General features: G+C 59.4%; 1 protein-coding gene across 1 annotated transcript in view; it reads left to right on the top strand.

The window, feature by feature from the left end:
- The window catches only part of RPTOR (regulatory associated protein of MTOR complex 1), a 315386-nt gene that overhangs the window by 247428 nt on the left and 51033 nt on the right, over nt 1-16925 (top strand). Inside the window, 4 exon segments of the mRNA XM_047708089.1 lie at nt 8673-8747; nt 11781-11846; nt 12117-12308; nt 12563-12703. Of these exon segments, the coding sequence (XP_047564045.1) occupies nt 8673-8747; nt 11781-11846; nt 12117-12308; nt 12563-12703 (474 nt within the window).

Genomic DNA, 16925 nt, shown 5'->3' with positions numbered 1-16925 from the left:
AGAGGAAATCCTTTGTTTTTTTTATAGGGGTTTTTTAAATTTATTTATTTAACAGAGAGACAGTGAGAGAGGGAACACAAGCAGGGGAGTGAGAGAGGGAGAAGCAGACGCCCCCGCTAAGCAGAGAGCCTGATGCGGGGCTTGATCCCAGGACCCTGGGATCATGACCTGAGCCGAAGGCAGATGCTTCACCGACTGAGCCACCTAGGCGCCCCTAGAAGTAAATTCTTTAAAAACTATTCGAAAGAATTGTGTTGGCTGCTCTTGGGGGCCTGGACTCGGGGAGGGAGGACTAGGCAGTCTAGCACTGCTCTGCTCCCTACCTGTGTTCATGTGATAAAAACGGAAGCTAATCTGTGTATAAAGAACATCCAGGAAGGGGGCCTGGGGGGCTCAGTCATTAAGCGTCTGCCTTCGGCTCAGGTCATGATCCCGGGGTCCTGGGATCGAGCCCCACATCCAGCTCTCTGCTCAACGGGAAGCCTGCTTCTCCCTCTCCCACTGACCCCTCTCCCGCTCCCCCTGCTGTGTTCCCTCTCTTGCTGTCTCTTTCTCTGTCAAATAAATAAATAAAAACCTTTAAAGAAAAAAAAAAACATCCAGGAGTACAGAAGCCACGAGGCACACAGTGGGGAGACAGTCCCAGCCTTGCACGCCCAGACCCCGACGAGCTGAACCTCTGCCTCCCGGTGAGGGCGTCTGAGCCGCGTCGCTCCGCCAGCATGGGGGTTTCCACAGCCGTCGTGGAGAGAATCAGGTGACAAGCTGGAGGCCCACGAGTCCCCTGTCCCCCCGCAGAGTGGAGAGGGTGAACCTTAAAGGTCTCTGGAGACTGTGAAGCGATGAGGCGGCCCATGATTCGGACCAGCCCCGGCGTGGGGTCACAGCTCTGCCACCAGTGGGCCTCTGGCGGGTCCTCCTTGTCCGGACCTGCGCCTCCTTGTATAAAAACAGGGATTCTAACAACTTCCTGTCAAGGCGGCGCCGGAGCGCCTGCGGTGGCCTCCGTCTCCGTTGCCACAGAGCACATCGTACGGCCCAGGCGCTCGCTCTTGCTGCATTTGTTAAGAATAAGCTGGGCCTACAGTGAGGCAGACCACATGCGCAGAGCCCCGCGTGCGGATTACAAACTGACTTCTGTGTACGCGGTCTGACCGTATGTTAGGCCATGAGAGAATCCTTAAGACTTTCCAGAAAGTAGAAATGGTACAGACAATGTGCATAGTAGGACAAGAGGGGAACAATGGTATCAGAAAGCAAGATGGGCCTTCCAGCCAGAATTTTTTTTTTAAGCAATCACCTTCAGTCTTCAGTCAAAGGAAAAAATACAAAGCAAAGTTATAGTTTCTGGAAGTACAGATAATAAAAATAATGCATGTCAGACCCATGGAAAGCAGTTACAGCCATGTTCAGAGAAGGCTTGGTGGCCTTAAGTCCCCGTGTCACCCCAACAGAGAAGCAGAGAAGAGGAAGCCACCGACTAGGACAACAGCAAAACAAAGGAGCTGCAGGCACGCAGAGAAAAGCTGTTCGTTAAAGATCCAAGAAGGACTTCTCTGAGTTCGCAAACAAAAATACAAAAATTCAACAGTAAATAAAAAGCTCTTTCTCGGGGGGTGGGAATCGGCTCGCCTGATGAAGATAAGCGCATTCAAGAATGGATACGGGAGGGAGAACTCCGGGAGGGAGAAAGTGCGGACTCGCGAGACCGTTTTGCACATCTCTGAAAGTGCAGGGCTAACTTGAATATAGCACGTATTTCCAGGAAAAGACAACTTATCAGTGGACCCCAGAAGGAGAAGGCTCAAACTCACCAGTTTCCCCAGAACGAACAAGGAGGGGCGTTCGGAAGAACCCACTGTACCCAGTCACTCCCGAGGGTGGGGAGCTGCAGCAGCGTCAAGCCCCTCCGGAGCGGAGAAGGAAGGCAGACGCCACTGTTCTGTTTGTGGAGCAAGGGGCGTGTTGATGTGCGAACCTCAAATTCACAACTGCGCGAACGCACTCAATGCCACCAAGCCGTGTGCCTCACGTGTCGATAAAATGGTCACGTCTGTTTTCTGTACATCACACACAGAACGGAACAAGATCACACAGAAAAAGAAACCACATGATATTCATACTTGTGTTTGGAAGTAACCCAGCAGAACGTGGAAGGGACAGCAGCGCTGCCAGACGGGCTCCTCCCAGGGTGCAGGGCTGGTCCTGGGTCAGCCCCGAGAAGCCATTACAGTGATAACATTGATCAGTAGAAGAAGGCCGACCTCGATCTTCTCATGAAGGAAGAAAACCCCACAATACGAGCACGTCGTTAGCTGCCCCTCTACCACGTAAGCCCGGAAGCCAGCTTCGTTCGTACCGGGGAGACACAGAGAGCGACAGGAGCAAGAGAAGCCACGGTCACTCTCCGCTAACACTGTCAGACAGAGGCTGAAATTAAAGGCACAAAGCCTAGAAAAGTAGAAGCAAACCACTACGGCTGGCACACAATATGCCTGGGAATCCCAGTGGAGTCAGTGCCAGGCTGCTAGTGAGGGGTGTTAGGAGGAAGGGGGACTCAAGTTGGTACAGGAATCACAAGAACAACCAGCGAAGATACGCGCACCCCGTTTATGAAAGAACCCTAAGTCTGGGCGTAAACCTGACCTGAGACATGAAAACCCCCGAGAGGGAAGCTGTAAAGCATTCCTGAAGAACACAGATGTCCCCCGAACAAAGAAAAACATACGCCGTTTGTTTACAGAAGGCTATGTCAGCGTTCCCTAAATTAACCTAAGCTTTAATACAATCCCAGTAAAACTACCAGCAGGCTCTTTCTCCCTCCCTCTTCTCGGGAACTAGGCAGACATGCTCTGTACTTCCTGTGGAGAAGTAAATAGCGATCGCCAGGGAGACTCTGAACAGAGAGGAGGATGGCAAGGAATTAACCCTGCCAGATCCCGCAAGTTGGGACAAAGCCTCCGTGATGAGGAACATTGTGGGGCTGGGTCACTCACGGACAGGCTGACAAACGGGCGAACAGAGACGGACCTCCGAGTCCAAGGGCATTGTGCAGGGTCGAGCCAGCAGCTCAGATCTGCTCAGTAAGGACGGCGGGCTCCTACATTTCCGGTGTTGGGGTAGCTAGCTGTCTAACTGTGCTTCCCAAACACCAGACTTGACGTTAATTTTTATTTTGTTAAAGATTGCATTTATTTGATAGAGCGCACAAGCAGGGGGAGCAGCAGAGGGAGAGAGAGAAGCAGGTTCCCTGGGAGCCTGAGGTGGGGCTCGATCCCAGGACCTGAGATCATGACCTGAGCCAAAGGCAGATGCCTAACTGACTGAGCCACCCAGGCGCCCCAGAATTGACTTTAAAAAGTTAATTTAAATATAAAGAATGAGGGGCGCCTGGGTGGCTCAGTGGGTTAAGCCGCTGCCTTCGGCTCAGGTCATGATCTCGGAGTCCTGGGATCGAGCCCCACATCGGGCTCTCTGCTCAGCGGGGAGCCTGCTTCCTCCTCTCTCTCTGCCTGCCTCTCTGCCTGCTTGTGATCTCTCTGTCAAATAAATAAATAAAATCTTTAAAAAAAAATAATAAATATAAAGAATGAAACTGTGAAAGTACTAAAAGAAAACCCAGGTAAATTCTGTTTAACCTTAGTGAAGAAAGACTTTTTAACCATAACTTAAAAGTCTAGATCTCTTTGAAAATTAATAGATTTGGTTGCAGAGCAATAAGACATTTGCAGGGGGTAGGGAACATGAGCAAAGTCTTAAAGAATTGGGGGGTCGTATTTACACCTCCACTCCCAGGTGACAGGCCAGCCGTCATCATACGTAAAGAGCTCCAAGAAATCAGAAACAACACTGACGCTCCAGCAGAGCAGGGTCAGAAGATGGGCCTGAACTAGCAAGTGCCAGAAAGAGAAATGCAGACGACGCTCATTTACACGCAGCGGAGATGCTCGGTGCCCTCCGTGATGAGGGACGTGCGCGGTCGGGTGGCCCTGAGTCTGGGTTTTCACTTCTCAGATGGGCGAACACTCGGGTGTCTTGCGGCCAGCTGTGCTGCTCGGACACGAGATGTCAGGGCTGCGGATGGACTTGTCCTGTGATGGGGCCGCGTTGCTTACAGAAGTTACAGCTTGGCCCGCTGGGTCTGAGCGAGCCAGGCTCTCCTCTTGACGGACGGCCGCATGTCCACGGTGAAGAGAGGGCGCTGTCTGCGTGAAGGCTGCCTTACACGGGGGAGCGTCCTCTCATCTGAGAAGAGGAGGGCTCAGTCTCTGTTCATATTTCTTATGTTCGCGTGAGGAAGGGTCGGGAGAATCAGTAAGAAACGAACAGAGCACTCGCGGTGGCGGTGGAGGGAGGCTTTCCTTGCATGCTGTCACGTTTCCATTTTATATCCAGACGCCAGTCTTCCATGTTCAAGTGTCAGCGTCCCGACTCTGCAGCCCCTGCAGGGACAGAGGAGGGAAGCTGCCTTCTCCAGCCATGCCTTTCTGTAACATTTTGACTTTTTGAACCTTTAAATATATTTACAGATTTTGGAACATATACGAAAAAGTAGGATTGAAGGCATAAAAGCATCCATACGCGCCAGTGATTTTCCCGTTGTTCCTGGTTATTGACAACATTCATGGTGTGTTTTCATTCCAGAGTTTACCTTTGACACAAGCGCGCCTGATGCGAGAATTTTTTGTTAAGTTCATTTATTGTTCTAAGTCATCTTTGCACCCAACATGGGGTTTGAACTCACGACCCCAAGATCAAGAGTCCTGGGCTAGGCACCCTGTATATTTAAGTGTCTTCTGCACTTGGCCATGGGAAGCCCGTCACACCAGGGTCCGAGGCGTGCGGAGGGACGTGAACGTGCGCAGTGAACTTGCTGTGGAACGTGTGAGGGGCTGTGAGCTCTCGTGACCAGTGAGCAGAAAGCCTGCCCTGGGCTCATTTTCCCACGCACCGCTGGTCATAGGACCTCGCACCCTTTCTAAAACGGTGTTTGTGCATCCGGACACCATCCTGCTGTCTCCACGGGCACCCATCGCGCTGGGAATGGCCGCCCCATGGCCCACTCTGGGTCTTCCTTTTCTCTCATCGAGATCCGAACTCTGGGACCCACACGGACCGGAAGCGGGGCTCTCCCACCGTGTCCGTTTCTGCAAGTTCACGCCGGGTCACGAGCAGCCGTGCCCACCGGTGCTCAGGACCGTCGGCCGGCGTCCCGGCCGCCCGTAACAGACCTTCATCTGCAGGGAAGAGCAGGAAGCGTGCCCTGCCAGGCCACCCCCTTGCCTCACCCCTGCCAGGCCACTCCCCTTGCCTCACCCCTGCCAGGCCACTCTCCTTGCCTCACCCCTGCCAGGCCACACTCCTTGCCTCACCCCTGCCAGGCCACTCTCCTTGCCTCACCCCTGCCAGGCCACACTCCTTGCCTCACCCCTGCCAGGCCACTCCCCTTGCCTCACCCCTGCCAGGCCACTCTCCTTGCCTCACCCCTGCCAGGCCACTCCCCTTGCCTCACCCCTGCCAGGCCACTCCCCTTGCCTCACCCCTGCCAGGCCACTCTCCTTGCCTCACCCCTGCCAGGCCACCCCCTTGCCTCACCCCTGCCAGGCCACACTCCTTGCCTCACCCCTGCCAGGCCACTCCCCTTGCCTCACCCCTGCCAGGCCACTCCCCTTGCCTCACCCCTGCCAGGTCACTCCCCTTGCCTCACCCCTGCCAGGCCACTCCCCTTGTCTCACCCCTGCCAGGCCACTCCCCTTGCCTCACCCCTGCCAGGCCACTCCCCTTGCCCGCCTCATGGACTCAGCCTCACGGACGCTGCCCCTCCTGCTCTCTGTCCGCGCACCCCGTCTTCGGCCGGCGTCACAGGGAACCGAGTGCTCGCTCATCCGCTTGCTCTGCCTTCTTCCTCACCTCCCCATCCCTTGTTTTAAAAGCGCAATTCCCTGAAATCCGGGGGAGAGCCGAGCTGTAGTGAGAAGTGAAAGCCGTTGGAGGTGGTTGCGTGTGTGCTGGGACAGGGGCCTGTTCAGGCAAAACCACTTGGTGTTCATGCCCTTGCCTCTCCTCCTGCTGCTGGGTCTGGGGGCCACACCAGCTTCAGGGGCTCCTTGGCTGCCACAGCCCCCGAGGCTCCATGGGAGGCTTTCCACCCAGTCCGTGGGAAGTGTGTGTCTGTGCGTGGCATTTCTCTGTCTTGTTAGTCAAAAGGCCTCGTGTCCCTCCTTCTGATGAGGCGGTTGGCCAGCGTATGTGTGTCCCGGGCCCCTGCCTGCAGGGGATAGAGGGCGCGGGAGGGACAGCTGAGCTGGAGAAAGTCTGAGCAAGTTCTCAGCCGGTTGGTAAGTGAGTCCGGCTGAGGCCTGGGAGGGCAGGAGGCCCGCGACGAGGTGGCTCTTGGGGGTCCCTCCTGGTGCGACCGCTCATCAGCACAGGCTCCGCACCAAAGGCACTCGGACGCTCACGCCCCGGTTCAGAATGAGTGGGGCGTGAATTAGTGGCCCCGTGTTCCCCTCTGGTAAAGCTCACTGAACACGTGTCGGCCTTGATCCGACTTGTCCAACCTCTGGTTTAAAACCAAAGAGGAGTCTTTGCTCTGAGAATCAGGCAGTCGGCCGCTGTTCCCAGGGGCTTCTGCGCTGCCCTCTCCTGGTCCCCTCAGACGGCGACACTGCAGGGTGGACAGCGTGTTGATGCCTTCTTAGATCTTCCGTCACCACCTTCGTTCAGAGCAGGGCATCCCTGTGGGATCACTTGGAAACTCACGCTTAATCAGCTTCCTGGCGCTTCGGGAATCAGCCCGCTGGCCTGAGCCCCTGGTGCCCATGCTTCCTGACCAGCACCCACGCCCACCTGCTCAGCTCCCACTCACACGGCTGGTGGGAGGCTGCCCTGCCGGTATCCTGGTGCAAGGAGGAAACCCCGGATGATGAGAGCCCCCGAGAAGCAGGTGGTGTGGGAGAGCTGTCCTCTGTGGTGCAGAGCACCCTCCTCCCCATCTGCGACGTCGGGCTCCCACCCCACGTGAGCGTGACTTCTGATCTGAAGGTCAGCTTGGCTCACACTCTGCTCCTCGGTGTGTGTGTGTACACACGAGCTTCTCCTGACGGCCCCACGTGTGTCTCAGAGGTGCCTCAGACGCACCAGCCCCACATAGAACCCTCCTTCTCTGAGGGCCTGCACCCGGCACCCCAGCTCTTTAGTGATCTTGCCAAGCAGGTGGGTCACCCACCCCTCCTGCCCAGATCCCACGAGAATCGTCTCTGTCTCCAGGGTCATCCCCACGCCCTCTGCGCCTGCTGTACCTGCTGCCCCCTTTCAGTCCGGCTCACCGTCCGCTGCCGTCCTGCAGACCCACTGCCATGACCCTCCCTGGTGCCAGCCCCTGCTGGCCACCTCGGGGCCTCCACGCAGCATCCGAAGCCCTGTGCCCTCTGCGTCCCACATCCCACAGGATAGGCTCGCCTTCCCCTCCATCCCAACTCTGCAGAAGATCCCACCGTCCTTCAGCACAGGCGCTGAGCCGCCGTGTCCCCCAGGTCTCCTTGCCATGCCATCACGCACACACCGCTGTCTCCTACAGAGCAGGGTGTGTGTGGGTCGTGTCTCTGAGTCCAGGACCGAGCCAGTGCCTAGCACCAGCGGGTCCTTGAATGAGAGCTCAGCTCACAAACCCACAGTCGTGCAGGTGTGTGCCAGTGCGTGCAGGTGTGTGCACATACATGCAGGTGGGCCGGTGTGTGCTAGTACGTGCAGGTGTGTGCCAGTCCGTGTAGGTTTGTGTGCACGTATGTGCAGGTGTGTCCCAGTGCGTGCAGGTGTGTGCCAGAGTGTGCAGGTATGTGCATGTATGTGTAGGTATGCAGGTGTGTGCTGGTACATGCTGGTTTGTGCAGGTGTGTGCATGTATGTGTAGGTGTGCAGGTGTGTGCTGGTACATGCTGGTGCGTGCAGGTGTGTGCATGTATGTGTAGGTGTGCAGGTATGTGCTGGTACATGCTGGTGCGTGCAGGTGCGTGCGGGTGTGTGCAGGTGCGCACGTGCGGGCCGGAGTGTGCTGGTGCAGCGCGGTCTGGAGATTTGGGAAGAGCTGTACACCTGACTCTTTACTTATGCTTCCCACCTCAGGGCTCTGCCTTTGGGGTAAGGAGTTGGGCCTCTGCTCCAGGAAGCACCTCTTGAAACGTGTGACACAGATGGTTCACACGATTATACTCCCACAGATTATCCTTTCCCAGTGTTTTGCAAGTCCCAGCAAAATTCTAAGGAAAGCTTCGGCAGGGCATAGGGTCTACAGAAACCAGGGAGGGTTTCAAGTGTCGGCTGCCTCCCCCTCGGAGGGCAGGAGAAGGAGAGCGTGGGAAGGGAGGGTGTGGGCACAGGCCGCAGAGGTGAAGAGGCCCCTCCCGGCAGGTCCCCGGAGGTGTTCGGGGACCGTCTAGGAGCCGCCGCACTCCTGAGTGTGTGTAAGGTGCCGGCCCGTCCCCCGTGGCCAAGGGGGTGGGTCTGCTAGCAGCCGCTCTAGCTGATCTTCCCAGTGAACGTTGGACTTGAGGGCATAGAATCTTGAAGGCATAGAACATTCCCTGCTCGTCCATGATTCCCACGTCCCAGGAAGCAAGGAGCCCCCTGGGTACCCGCACTCACGGTTTCTCCCTGTCTCTTTCTCTCCCCAGTCGTGCCAAGCTGACCTGGTGAAGGACAACGGTCACAAATACTTCCTGTCGGTCTTGGCAGACCCTTACATGCCAGTAAGACGACCCTCACTTCTCCCTCAACAGTGTCCAGAGCCATGCTGTTTGTTTCCGCGCGTGTCTCGCTCTGGGGTTCCGTGGCAAGGGGCTCCCTGCGGGCGGAGGGCCATGTCGGGGTGTGGGCGGGTGGGCGGCCTTTGCCTAAGAGCAGCGGGTTTCAGAGCGGCTCCTTTCTGCGTCTGAGCAGGTCGGTTTGGCTGTTCAAGTTTGTCTCCCTGGCACGTCTGTGCAGCAGAGACTCCCTTCCCGCTCACATCCTGTCGATGGAATGAGATTAATGAGCGCTTTCACGTCTCTCTGACAGCTCACAGGCCTAGGGAAGGTTCTGGAACATGACAAGTTGCCAGTGTGCCCTATGAATCAGGAAGGAAGGGAGGGCGGGAAAGATGAGAGTGAGCGTTTAAGTTTCAAATTATGTTATTTTATTAAAATGCTTCAGCAACAGTCATCTCTGAACGGATTCACAGCGAGTGCTGCAGATGCGTCCTAACGAACCCCCAGCGTCCCTCCCTGCAGCTCCTAGTGTGGCAGAGAGAACAAAACAGACGTCCTGAGTCGGTCCTTGATATAACTCGGTTTTGCCGGCATATTTAAAGCGTAAAAGTTCATTTTCACAGCCTTGGCATTCTAAGCTATGCTGGTTACCGAAGAAAAACCAGAAGATGTTAAAGACAGGATTGTTGTGTAACAGGCAAGGGGCACCACGTGTTTGAACCGAAGCTTGGCGACGGAGCTCCATCCTGGGAGCGGAAGCTCACCCTCGAGAGGCTGGGAGGCAGTCGCTTCCCCGCCGTCCGGATGAGCACGTGCACAGGCAGCGGATGGCAGAGCCCCCCCCCGTGCTGCCGATCGTGGCTCAGTGGCAGGCCCGGCCGGCACAGGTGGGCCCCACTTGGGCTGCAAACACACGTTTTGAGCCCATAGTGAAATTCAAAAGAGAAGAGTGCCAGATGCCAAAAACTGAAGCCAGAAGTCTGAGGAGAGCCACAGTGGGAAGGGAGCGCTGACCCCGGGGTCTCCTGCCCTGCAGACCCGACTCTGTGCCCAGGGTGGGGCCTGAGTGGCCACTAACCCCACGGAAAGCCAGGAGCCTGCGAGGCGTGCCCCGCTCCACGCACAGGAGGGGCTCAGAAACACGGTTCCCAGGGCTCCACCTCCAGGCGGAGACACCAGCCCGGATCCCCAGGGGCCTGGAAGCAAAGGCAGAACCCCGCTGGGCGCGTGCTGAGCCTGGAGCCTGAGAGCCTTGGCCGCGGCGGTTGAACCAGCGGGAGGAGAGCCAGTGGAGTCGGCAAATAGGAAATCAGCCCCCGAGACCCAAAAGCAATAGAGTGCTCTGAGAAAAACTGTAAAGCCCATATGAGTAAGTGTGTGTAAGACGATTGAATGAAAGAATTCAGTTACGTCCAAAATGCACCGTCTAGTTCCTCAGAACTACTTCTGTCCCTTTTAGAAGAAAACAATCTATTCTTTTCTTTTTACTCATCCTCAAAAATGACCAACTAGAGGGGCGCCTGGGGGGCTGAGCCATTAAGCCTCTGCCTTCAGCTCAGGTCGGGATCCCAGGGTCCTGGGATCGAGCCCCGCATCAGGCTCTCTGCTCGCGGGAGCCTGCTTCTCCCTCTGCCCCTCCCCCTGCCTGCGTGCCTTCTCTTGCTGTGTCTCTCTGTCAAATGAATAAATAAAATCTTAAAAAAAAAATGACCAGGTAGATTCTCTCGGTAAACAGGCAGATCTGGGGGGAGCCTGCGGTGGAAGCCGCCATCTCTGCCGTTCAAAGTTCCGCAGTGAAGCAAACGGCAGGCGGCCCATGGGCGAGGGAACCCGTGCAAGCACCACCCAGAGCAGAGCAAACAGCAGGCGGGAAGGGGGCTCTGAGGCCTGCGGGGCGGGGGGTCCCACTGCTTCCAGCCCCAGCGTGCCCTGGGGACAGTGGGGAGCAGCGGGATGTGGCGCGCCCACAGCCGACGATTCTCCCAGTACGAAGAAAGGAACGCGTTTTCGGTTGTAAAAAGCGCAGTGAACCTTGTAACGGGCGAACACAAGCAAATCCACGCAAAGACGTGTCCTGACCGAGTCGCACATCTCCAAGCAAAAGGGAGAGTCTGAGAAGAAACCAGAACGAGAGGGCCTTTGCACAGCAGCGGGCCGCTTCAGCGGGTGGTGGACGCTGGCGCCAGAGGAAACGGACCGTCACCCTGGGACCCTCCGCCACCTCTCACAGTGTTCAGGACACATGGTCAGAGGCTCAGAGCCTGCCGCATGTGGACCCCAAGCACAGACCCGTGTGAAGATGGTGCCACGGGACACAGCAGCACAAGACTAAGGAACTGGTGAACCTGTTGGCACATCGGAGTGCGCACCGGCTGCGGACATGGACGGCAGTCCTCATGGACCTGAGGGGTTAAGGCAGAGGGGGAAGGCTGGGATCAGCCCTGTAGTGGCCTCGACGCATCTGAGGGCGAGAGCAAGAAGGATCCGTGTCAGGCTCCGCTCAGGGTGCGCATGAAAAACATGAGGCCCCACAGCACCACTGGAATAGGCTGACTGGCTCCCCTTCAGGAGGGCCACAGGCCCACAGAGGGAAGGGCAGCGCGAAGACTGGCCCACGCGACAGGAGGCCGCAAGAGAGAGCTGGGAACTGAGTTAGGAGGGGGATCCACGCGTTCCCCACCGGCGTGTGCGGCGAGAGCAGCGTGCGGCACGGCTCGGGCAAGGGGGCACGGGGGGCGGTCGGGCGCTTCCCACCAGCGGGACGGCCCTCTGCCCACGTGGGGCCACGGCGGACGTGCCTGTCCTGCAGCATTCGCACCTTGGGGACAACCTGCACTCAGAGGCTCCAAGCCCGAAGCCGCTGTCCCCTCTTCACCAGCTCCTCTCGTCTGTAGACCCCGGTGCGCAGGAGACCAACCCGTGCGAGTGGGCACCGGGCTCCTCACAGAGTTCGGGAAGGAGAGCTCTGCCATGCTCGGGGAAGGATGGGTTTCCGCCGCGGGCGAGAGCGAAACCAGGCTGCCTTCTGTCTTCTAGGCTGAACACCGGACCATGACGGCCTTCATCCTCGCCGTGATCGTCAACAGCTACAACACGGGGCAGGTAAGTGCCGCAGCTGCCCGCCCCCCAGGGCCTCCTGGCCCCGCCACCCTGTTCCCCGTCCGTGTTCTCCCTCAGAAGGGGGCGCCGGCGGGGGGCCTGCCTGTAGCCGCCGCGCGCAGGTACACTGCAATGGGCGGCATCTGGAAGGAGGAGAACTGATCTAAGCTGCCATGTGGGTGTTTCCCCGAGCAATGGCGCCGCGAACCCCGCTGGCGCCCCCCACTACCCTGGGTCCGGGGTGACCGCTGGCTGCCGTCTGCCTTCCTGCAGGAAGCCTGCCTCCAGGGAAACTTGATCGCCATCTGCCTGGAGCAGCTCAACGACCCCCACCCCCTGCTGCGCCAGTGGGTGGCCATCTGCCTGGGCCGCATCTGGCAGAACTTTGACTCGGCCAGGTGGTGCGGCGTGAGGGACAGCGCGCACGAGAAGCTCTGCAGCCTCCTCTCGGACCCCATCCCTGAGGTGAGCCGCCGGCATGTCCCGGCCAGCAGAGGCCACCTCTTGGCGGGGGGAGGGGGGCGACCTGGGGGTGCCGAGAGACTATGCCGCCACGCGGCCAGGCCCCCGCGTCCCTTGCTCCCTGACCGCTCTCTCGGTGCCCGTTGGTGCTCTGCCGCCTCCCCGTGCCCTGCTGCCCCATCGGGACAGGTGACCCCACGCGGGGACGCGACCCCACCGCCCACTGCGGCCTGACCGCTGTCCGGCCCGTCTTGCAGGTGCGCTGCGCGGCCGTCTTCGCCCTTGGCACATTCGTGGGCAACTCTGCAGAGAGGACTGATCACTCGACTACCATCGACCACAACGTGGCCATGATGCTGGCCCAGCTGATCAACGACGGAAGCCCCGTGGTCCGCAAGGTGTGTGGCCCCCAGGTCGCAGGCGGCAGCAGAGCGCCTTGCGGCCGGTCTCCCGTGGCGCCCGGGGGTCTGAGCCGGCGACCCTGACCGCCGCCGCGAGCCCTTGTCTCCCACTGGCGCGCACCCTTGACAGAGCAGACCTTTAAATGTGTGTTTGATTCTCTACGAAGTGCGTTTCTTCACCAGATACCCGTGTGTTTGCTTCATTTAAAGGCATTTAACAGGGCTGCGTCTCCAGCAGCTTGTAGACTAGGCCCCTTCCCGCCCGGGAGCAGCACACACACCCCCGGAGACTCAAAAGAGCGGTAGACGCGCACAGCCCGCCGGCAAGGTTTGTGTGGCGTGCTCCCCTCCCCGCCCCCGTGTTCGTCCGCGGCTGAGCGGAGCGCTCCTCACGTTGAGAACTCGTACTCGTCTGTGCAGTGTGGAAATACCACGGATTCCCGGCCAGGACCTCACACCTCCGTCCAGAGTTGGCCCGGCCTCAGCTAGGCGCCCCCCACCCTAGGCGGCAGCGCCACCGGGACCCGCGCGGTTCACTGGTGACCTTGGAAGGCTGCCCGTGCCTCCGAGGCGGTTCTCCCGTGGGTGGCTCGTGTTCACACGGCGCTGCGCACGGGCCGGCCTGAGACCCCCGCATGGGGCCGAGGGAGGCTGCGTGTGGCCTGGGGCCGTTGGTCCCTTTGGACCCCCCTGGTTCTCCTGGGAGGGACGGAGTCTGGGCAAGTTCCCATCAGCCAGACTGGACACATGGGAGGACTCAGTCTCTCCCTCGTGTTCCCTTCAGGGGGCGATGAGGCCGTTGCTCATGTGCCCGATGGCCTGGCACCGCAGCAGGACTGCAGCACAAGACCACGGTGTCGATCCTGTTTCACTGGCCCGCGCGTTCTTGGCTGGCAGCTCCTCTCCTGCAGGCCGGCGAAGTGCCTCTACTCGGAGCCACTGGTCGGGCCGGCACATAGCGGTTTCTTTAATTGTCCATTAAAATCCCTTTTAAAGAAGGAAAGTTTTTTTCCTTCTTTCCAGAAAATCTTAAAAATAACAAAGAACATTAATAAAAATGGCAAGACTGTCCCTCTCGGTTTCCAGTGTTGGGACAGTGGCCACCGAAGTCACAGGGATGTCTAAGTGCCTTCGTGCAGCCCCTGGCATCCCAGTCCTGGCTGGACGCCACCCTCTGTCCCAGGTATAGTCAGGCCTCTCCTGAGGGCACATCGCTGTCTGCCTTGCCTGTTGGCTGCACATCTGAGCCCGTCCCACTGACGTGCCCCATCTGGAGGCAGAGGACGGCTCTCCTTCCCACGTGCTCCTCCATCCCAGGCTCGGCATGCGAGCTCTTAGCATCCCAGGCCCTGGAGCGCAGAGTAGAAGATGAGCCTGCCTTCAAGGGGCAGACGCGGAAACCAGCGGCGGTGCTAGAGCGTCCGTAAACATGCAGGACCTCAGCGGTGGGCGCAGAGCTCTCAGGAACAGGTCAGAGTGGCACCTACCCTGCTTCGCCGGGGACGTGGGGTCACGAAGTCTTCCACAGATGGGCGCTCGTCCCCAAGCAGCCAGGAGCCGGGGAGGTGAGGGACAGGGAGAGCGGGTAGGGCAGGCAGAGTATGTGCAAAGGTCCAGAGGTGTGAAGTCCCATGGCGGACCTGGGCTACCTGCTGTTCAAGTGGCTGTGGCAGCGAGCAGAAGGAGGGGCGGTGCGGGGGGGTGGCGCGGGATGAGGGGGATGAGGGGCAGGGTTCATCGCCACCGGCCCCTGTGTACTTCATTCTTCCAGCAAACGCTTGAGTGTCGCGCTCCAGGTCCTTGGGGAGGCCTTGGGACCCTGCCCTGCTTTCAGCAAGTTTGTGCTCTAACAGGGTACAGACAGCCCCCAGCAGGCCTGTTACATAAGCCAACAAAGCCATGTTTGCTATGGGAACGTGGGGGCTTTGGGGACTGAGGGCAGCACTCGGTGCCATCCGAGCGGGGTGGGCAGGCGAGGCTTAGCGGGGGAAGTGGCGCCCGTTCAGAGAGCGGCCCTTCCCTGGCTGCAGAACCCCAACGCCGCTGGCACTGGGTTTTCTCCTTGTCCAGAGCCACGTGGCGGGACTGGCGTGGCGCGGGGCACTCTGAGGGAGCTCGAGCTCAGCCTGCTGGTCCAGGAGAACATGCTGCGGGGCCCTGGTCAGGGTCTTGGGCTGCGACCTGCAGCTCGGGCCCTGGTCACGTGGGCAGCCAGCCGCTGCTGTGTCCAGCTCGCAGTTCGAGAGGAGCAGGGATGGGGGGGCTTCCATCAAGTCATGTGTACTCGGTACGGACGAGACGACCTGTTTGTCAGAGCGCGTGTTGCCTCCCCACTGAGTGCTACGGATGCCTCCCAGCCGTGCCGGGTAATCGGCATCAGCACAACCACCCCAGCCTCCCAGATGCCCCCGGGCGGGAACCTGTCTCTGAAGGACAGAGTGCAGCCTGCCCGGTCCACCGGTGCCCCCACCTCCTCAGAAGGGCCGGGCGGGGGTGCCAGTCTGTCCCCGTCCAGCCCCACGTCCGCGTCCACCTCCTTCACCAGCACATCTGAGCCTGAGCGAGACTGGCGAGACGCGTCAGCACCCCAGGACCCAGGTCCCTGGTGGAGACGAGGAGGGGAAGCTGCCCGGGCCAGAGCACCCACAGCTGGTGGCAGGCTCGGAGGGCGCACCTGTGGGAGCAGATGCACTGCCCCGACATGGCTCCGTCTCGCCGCAGTTACAACGTGACCGCAGGCCACCAGGTGTCAGCCAGTCATGTTCTGCTGGAAACTTGCAGTGGGATGGCCCTTGGGGAGGAAGCAAGGAGGTGGCAGCCAGCACACAGGTGGCAGGGAGGACCCTGGGAAGATGTATGGCCCCACCTTCCAGGCAACCACACGAGCATGCACTCCCCGCGGGGCAGTGCAGGTGCCCAGGAATGTGACCCCTGAGTCCTGGGACGCTCAGTGAAGCGGACCCGTGCTGGAGATTAGAAGGTGTTTGAAGGGAGAGGTTCTGTCCTTTTGGTGCGCACTCATCCAGCACCTGCGTGCTGGGCCCCGGGTCGCCAGGCTGCCTGATACCCAGCTGGGAACTGAACCTGGGTCCCCTCCCAAGAGCTTGCACTTGGAGGTGCGGCAAGCTGGAGACTGAACAGACCCGTGTGCGACGTGGCAGGGGGCGACCACCCTCTGAGGGAGGCGAACCGGACGAAGGCAGAGTGTGTCTGTGGGGGGGCCTGGACGAACTCAGGGCACTCAGTGTCTGAGCGAGGGCCTGAAGGAAACACGGGGTGCAGTGAGGAGGCCTTTCCAGGCCGAGGGGACAGAAGGGGTGGGGTGGTGGCCCCTTCAAGAGTCCATGCAAGATTGAGGATGGTGGGCACAAGGGGCCAGGGGCGGCCAGGACCCAGGTGGGCAAGGCCTTATTTTGTTCTGCGTGTGAGCAGAAGGCAGGAGGTTGGGAAGAAGGTGGGACTGACCCTGCCATATGAGGCTGAGAGGTGCTGCTGGCCAGAGGGGCTGGGCCACGTGTCTCGGGGGTGCTGGGTACCCATGTTGAACCTCTTCCGGAAGAGGCCTCTGGAAGCCTGTGCGTCCTTGCCAGAACTAACCCCACATCTACATTTTGTGGTCAGACGCGTACCAAGAGCCCGTCGCCAGCTGTGGCTACCTGTAGTGGCCACCACCCCAGCAGGATGTGCTTGGCCCAGAGCCACCGGGCGTGGGCAGTGATCTCAGTGTTTGACCTTTGATGGCGTTCCCTGCACCAGAGTGTCCAGGACCCAGGTGCGAGTTCATGGTCCAGGGCCCAGCACGGGTTTTCCGTGCCTCGCATCAGGGTGACGGGGAGAGTCGGTGCTCTTCAAAGACAGTACAGGCTGCTGGTTTGCTGGGAGCGACCACCAGGCATGTGCTCCGGGCTGCAGGGGGCGTGGGCAGCCATGCCAGTGCCGCAGACGAGTGCCAGACGGGGTGTCCGCAGTGGGCATGAGCAGGCGAACACGGGGGGTTCACGCAGTCAGACTCTGGGCAGATTGAGCTTGAAGCGGGGGGACGCGGGGGGTGGGTTTGGGAGCCGTGTGGTGCACAGACGCGAAAGGAGGAGGTGAGGGGCCCGTGCAGGGTTAAGGCGAGAGAGACCCACGCAGGAGAGGAGGGGCAGCCGCCAAGACGGTCCCAGGCACCATGCAGAGCCGGGCGCCTGCACAGAACTGCCCCGCGTGAAAACCAGGG

The sequence above is a fragment of the Lutra lutra genome, chromosome 16 (assembly GCF_902655055.1).
Source record: "Lutra lutra chromosome 16, mLutLut1.2, whole genome shotgun sequence".
Lineage (NCBI taxonomy): Eukaryota > Metazoa > Chordata > Mammalia > Carnivora > Mustelidae > Lutra > Lutra lutra.
This window is presented reverse-complemented; position numbering and strand designations above follow the sequence as displayed.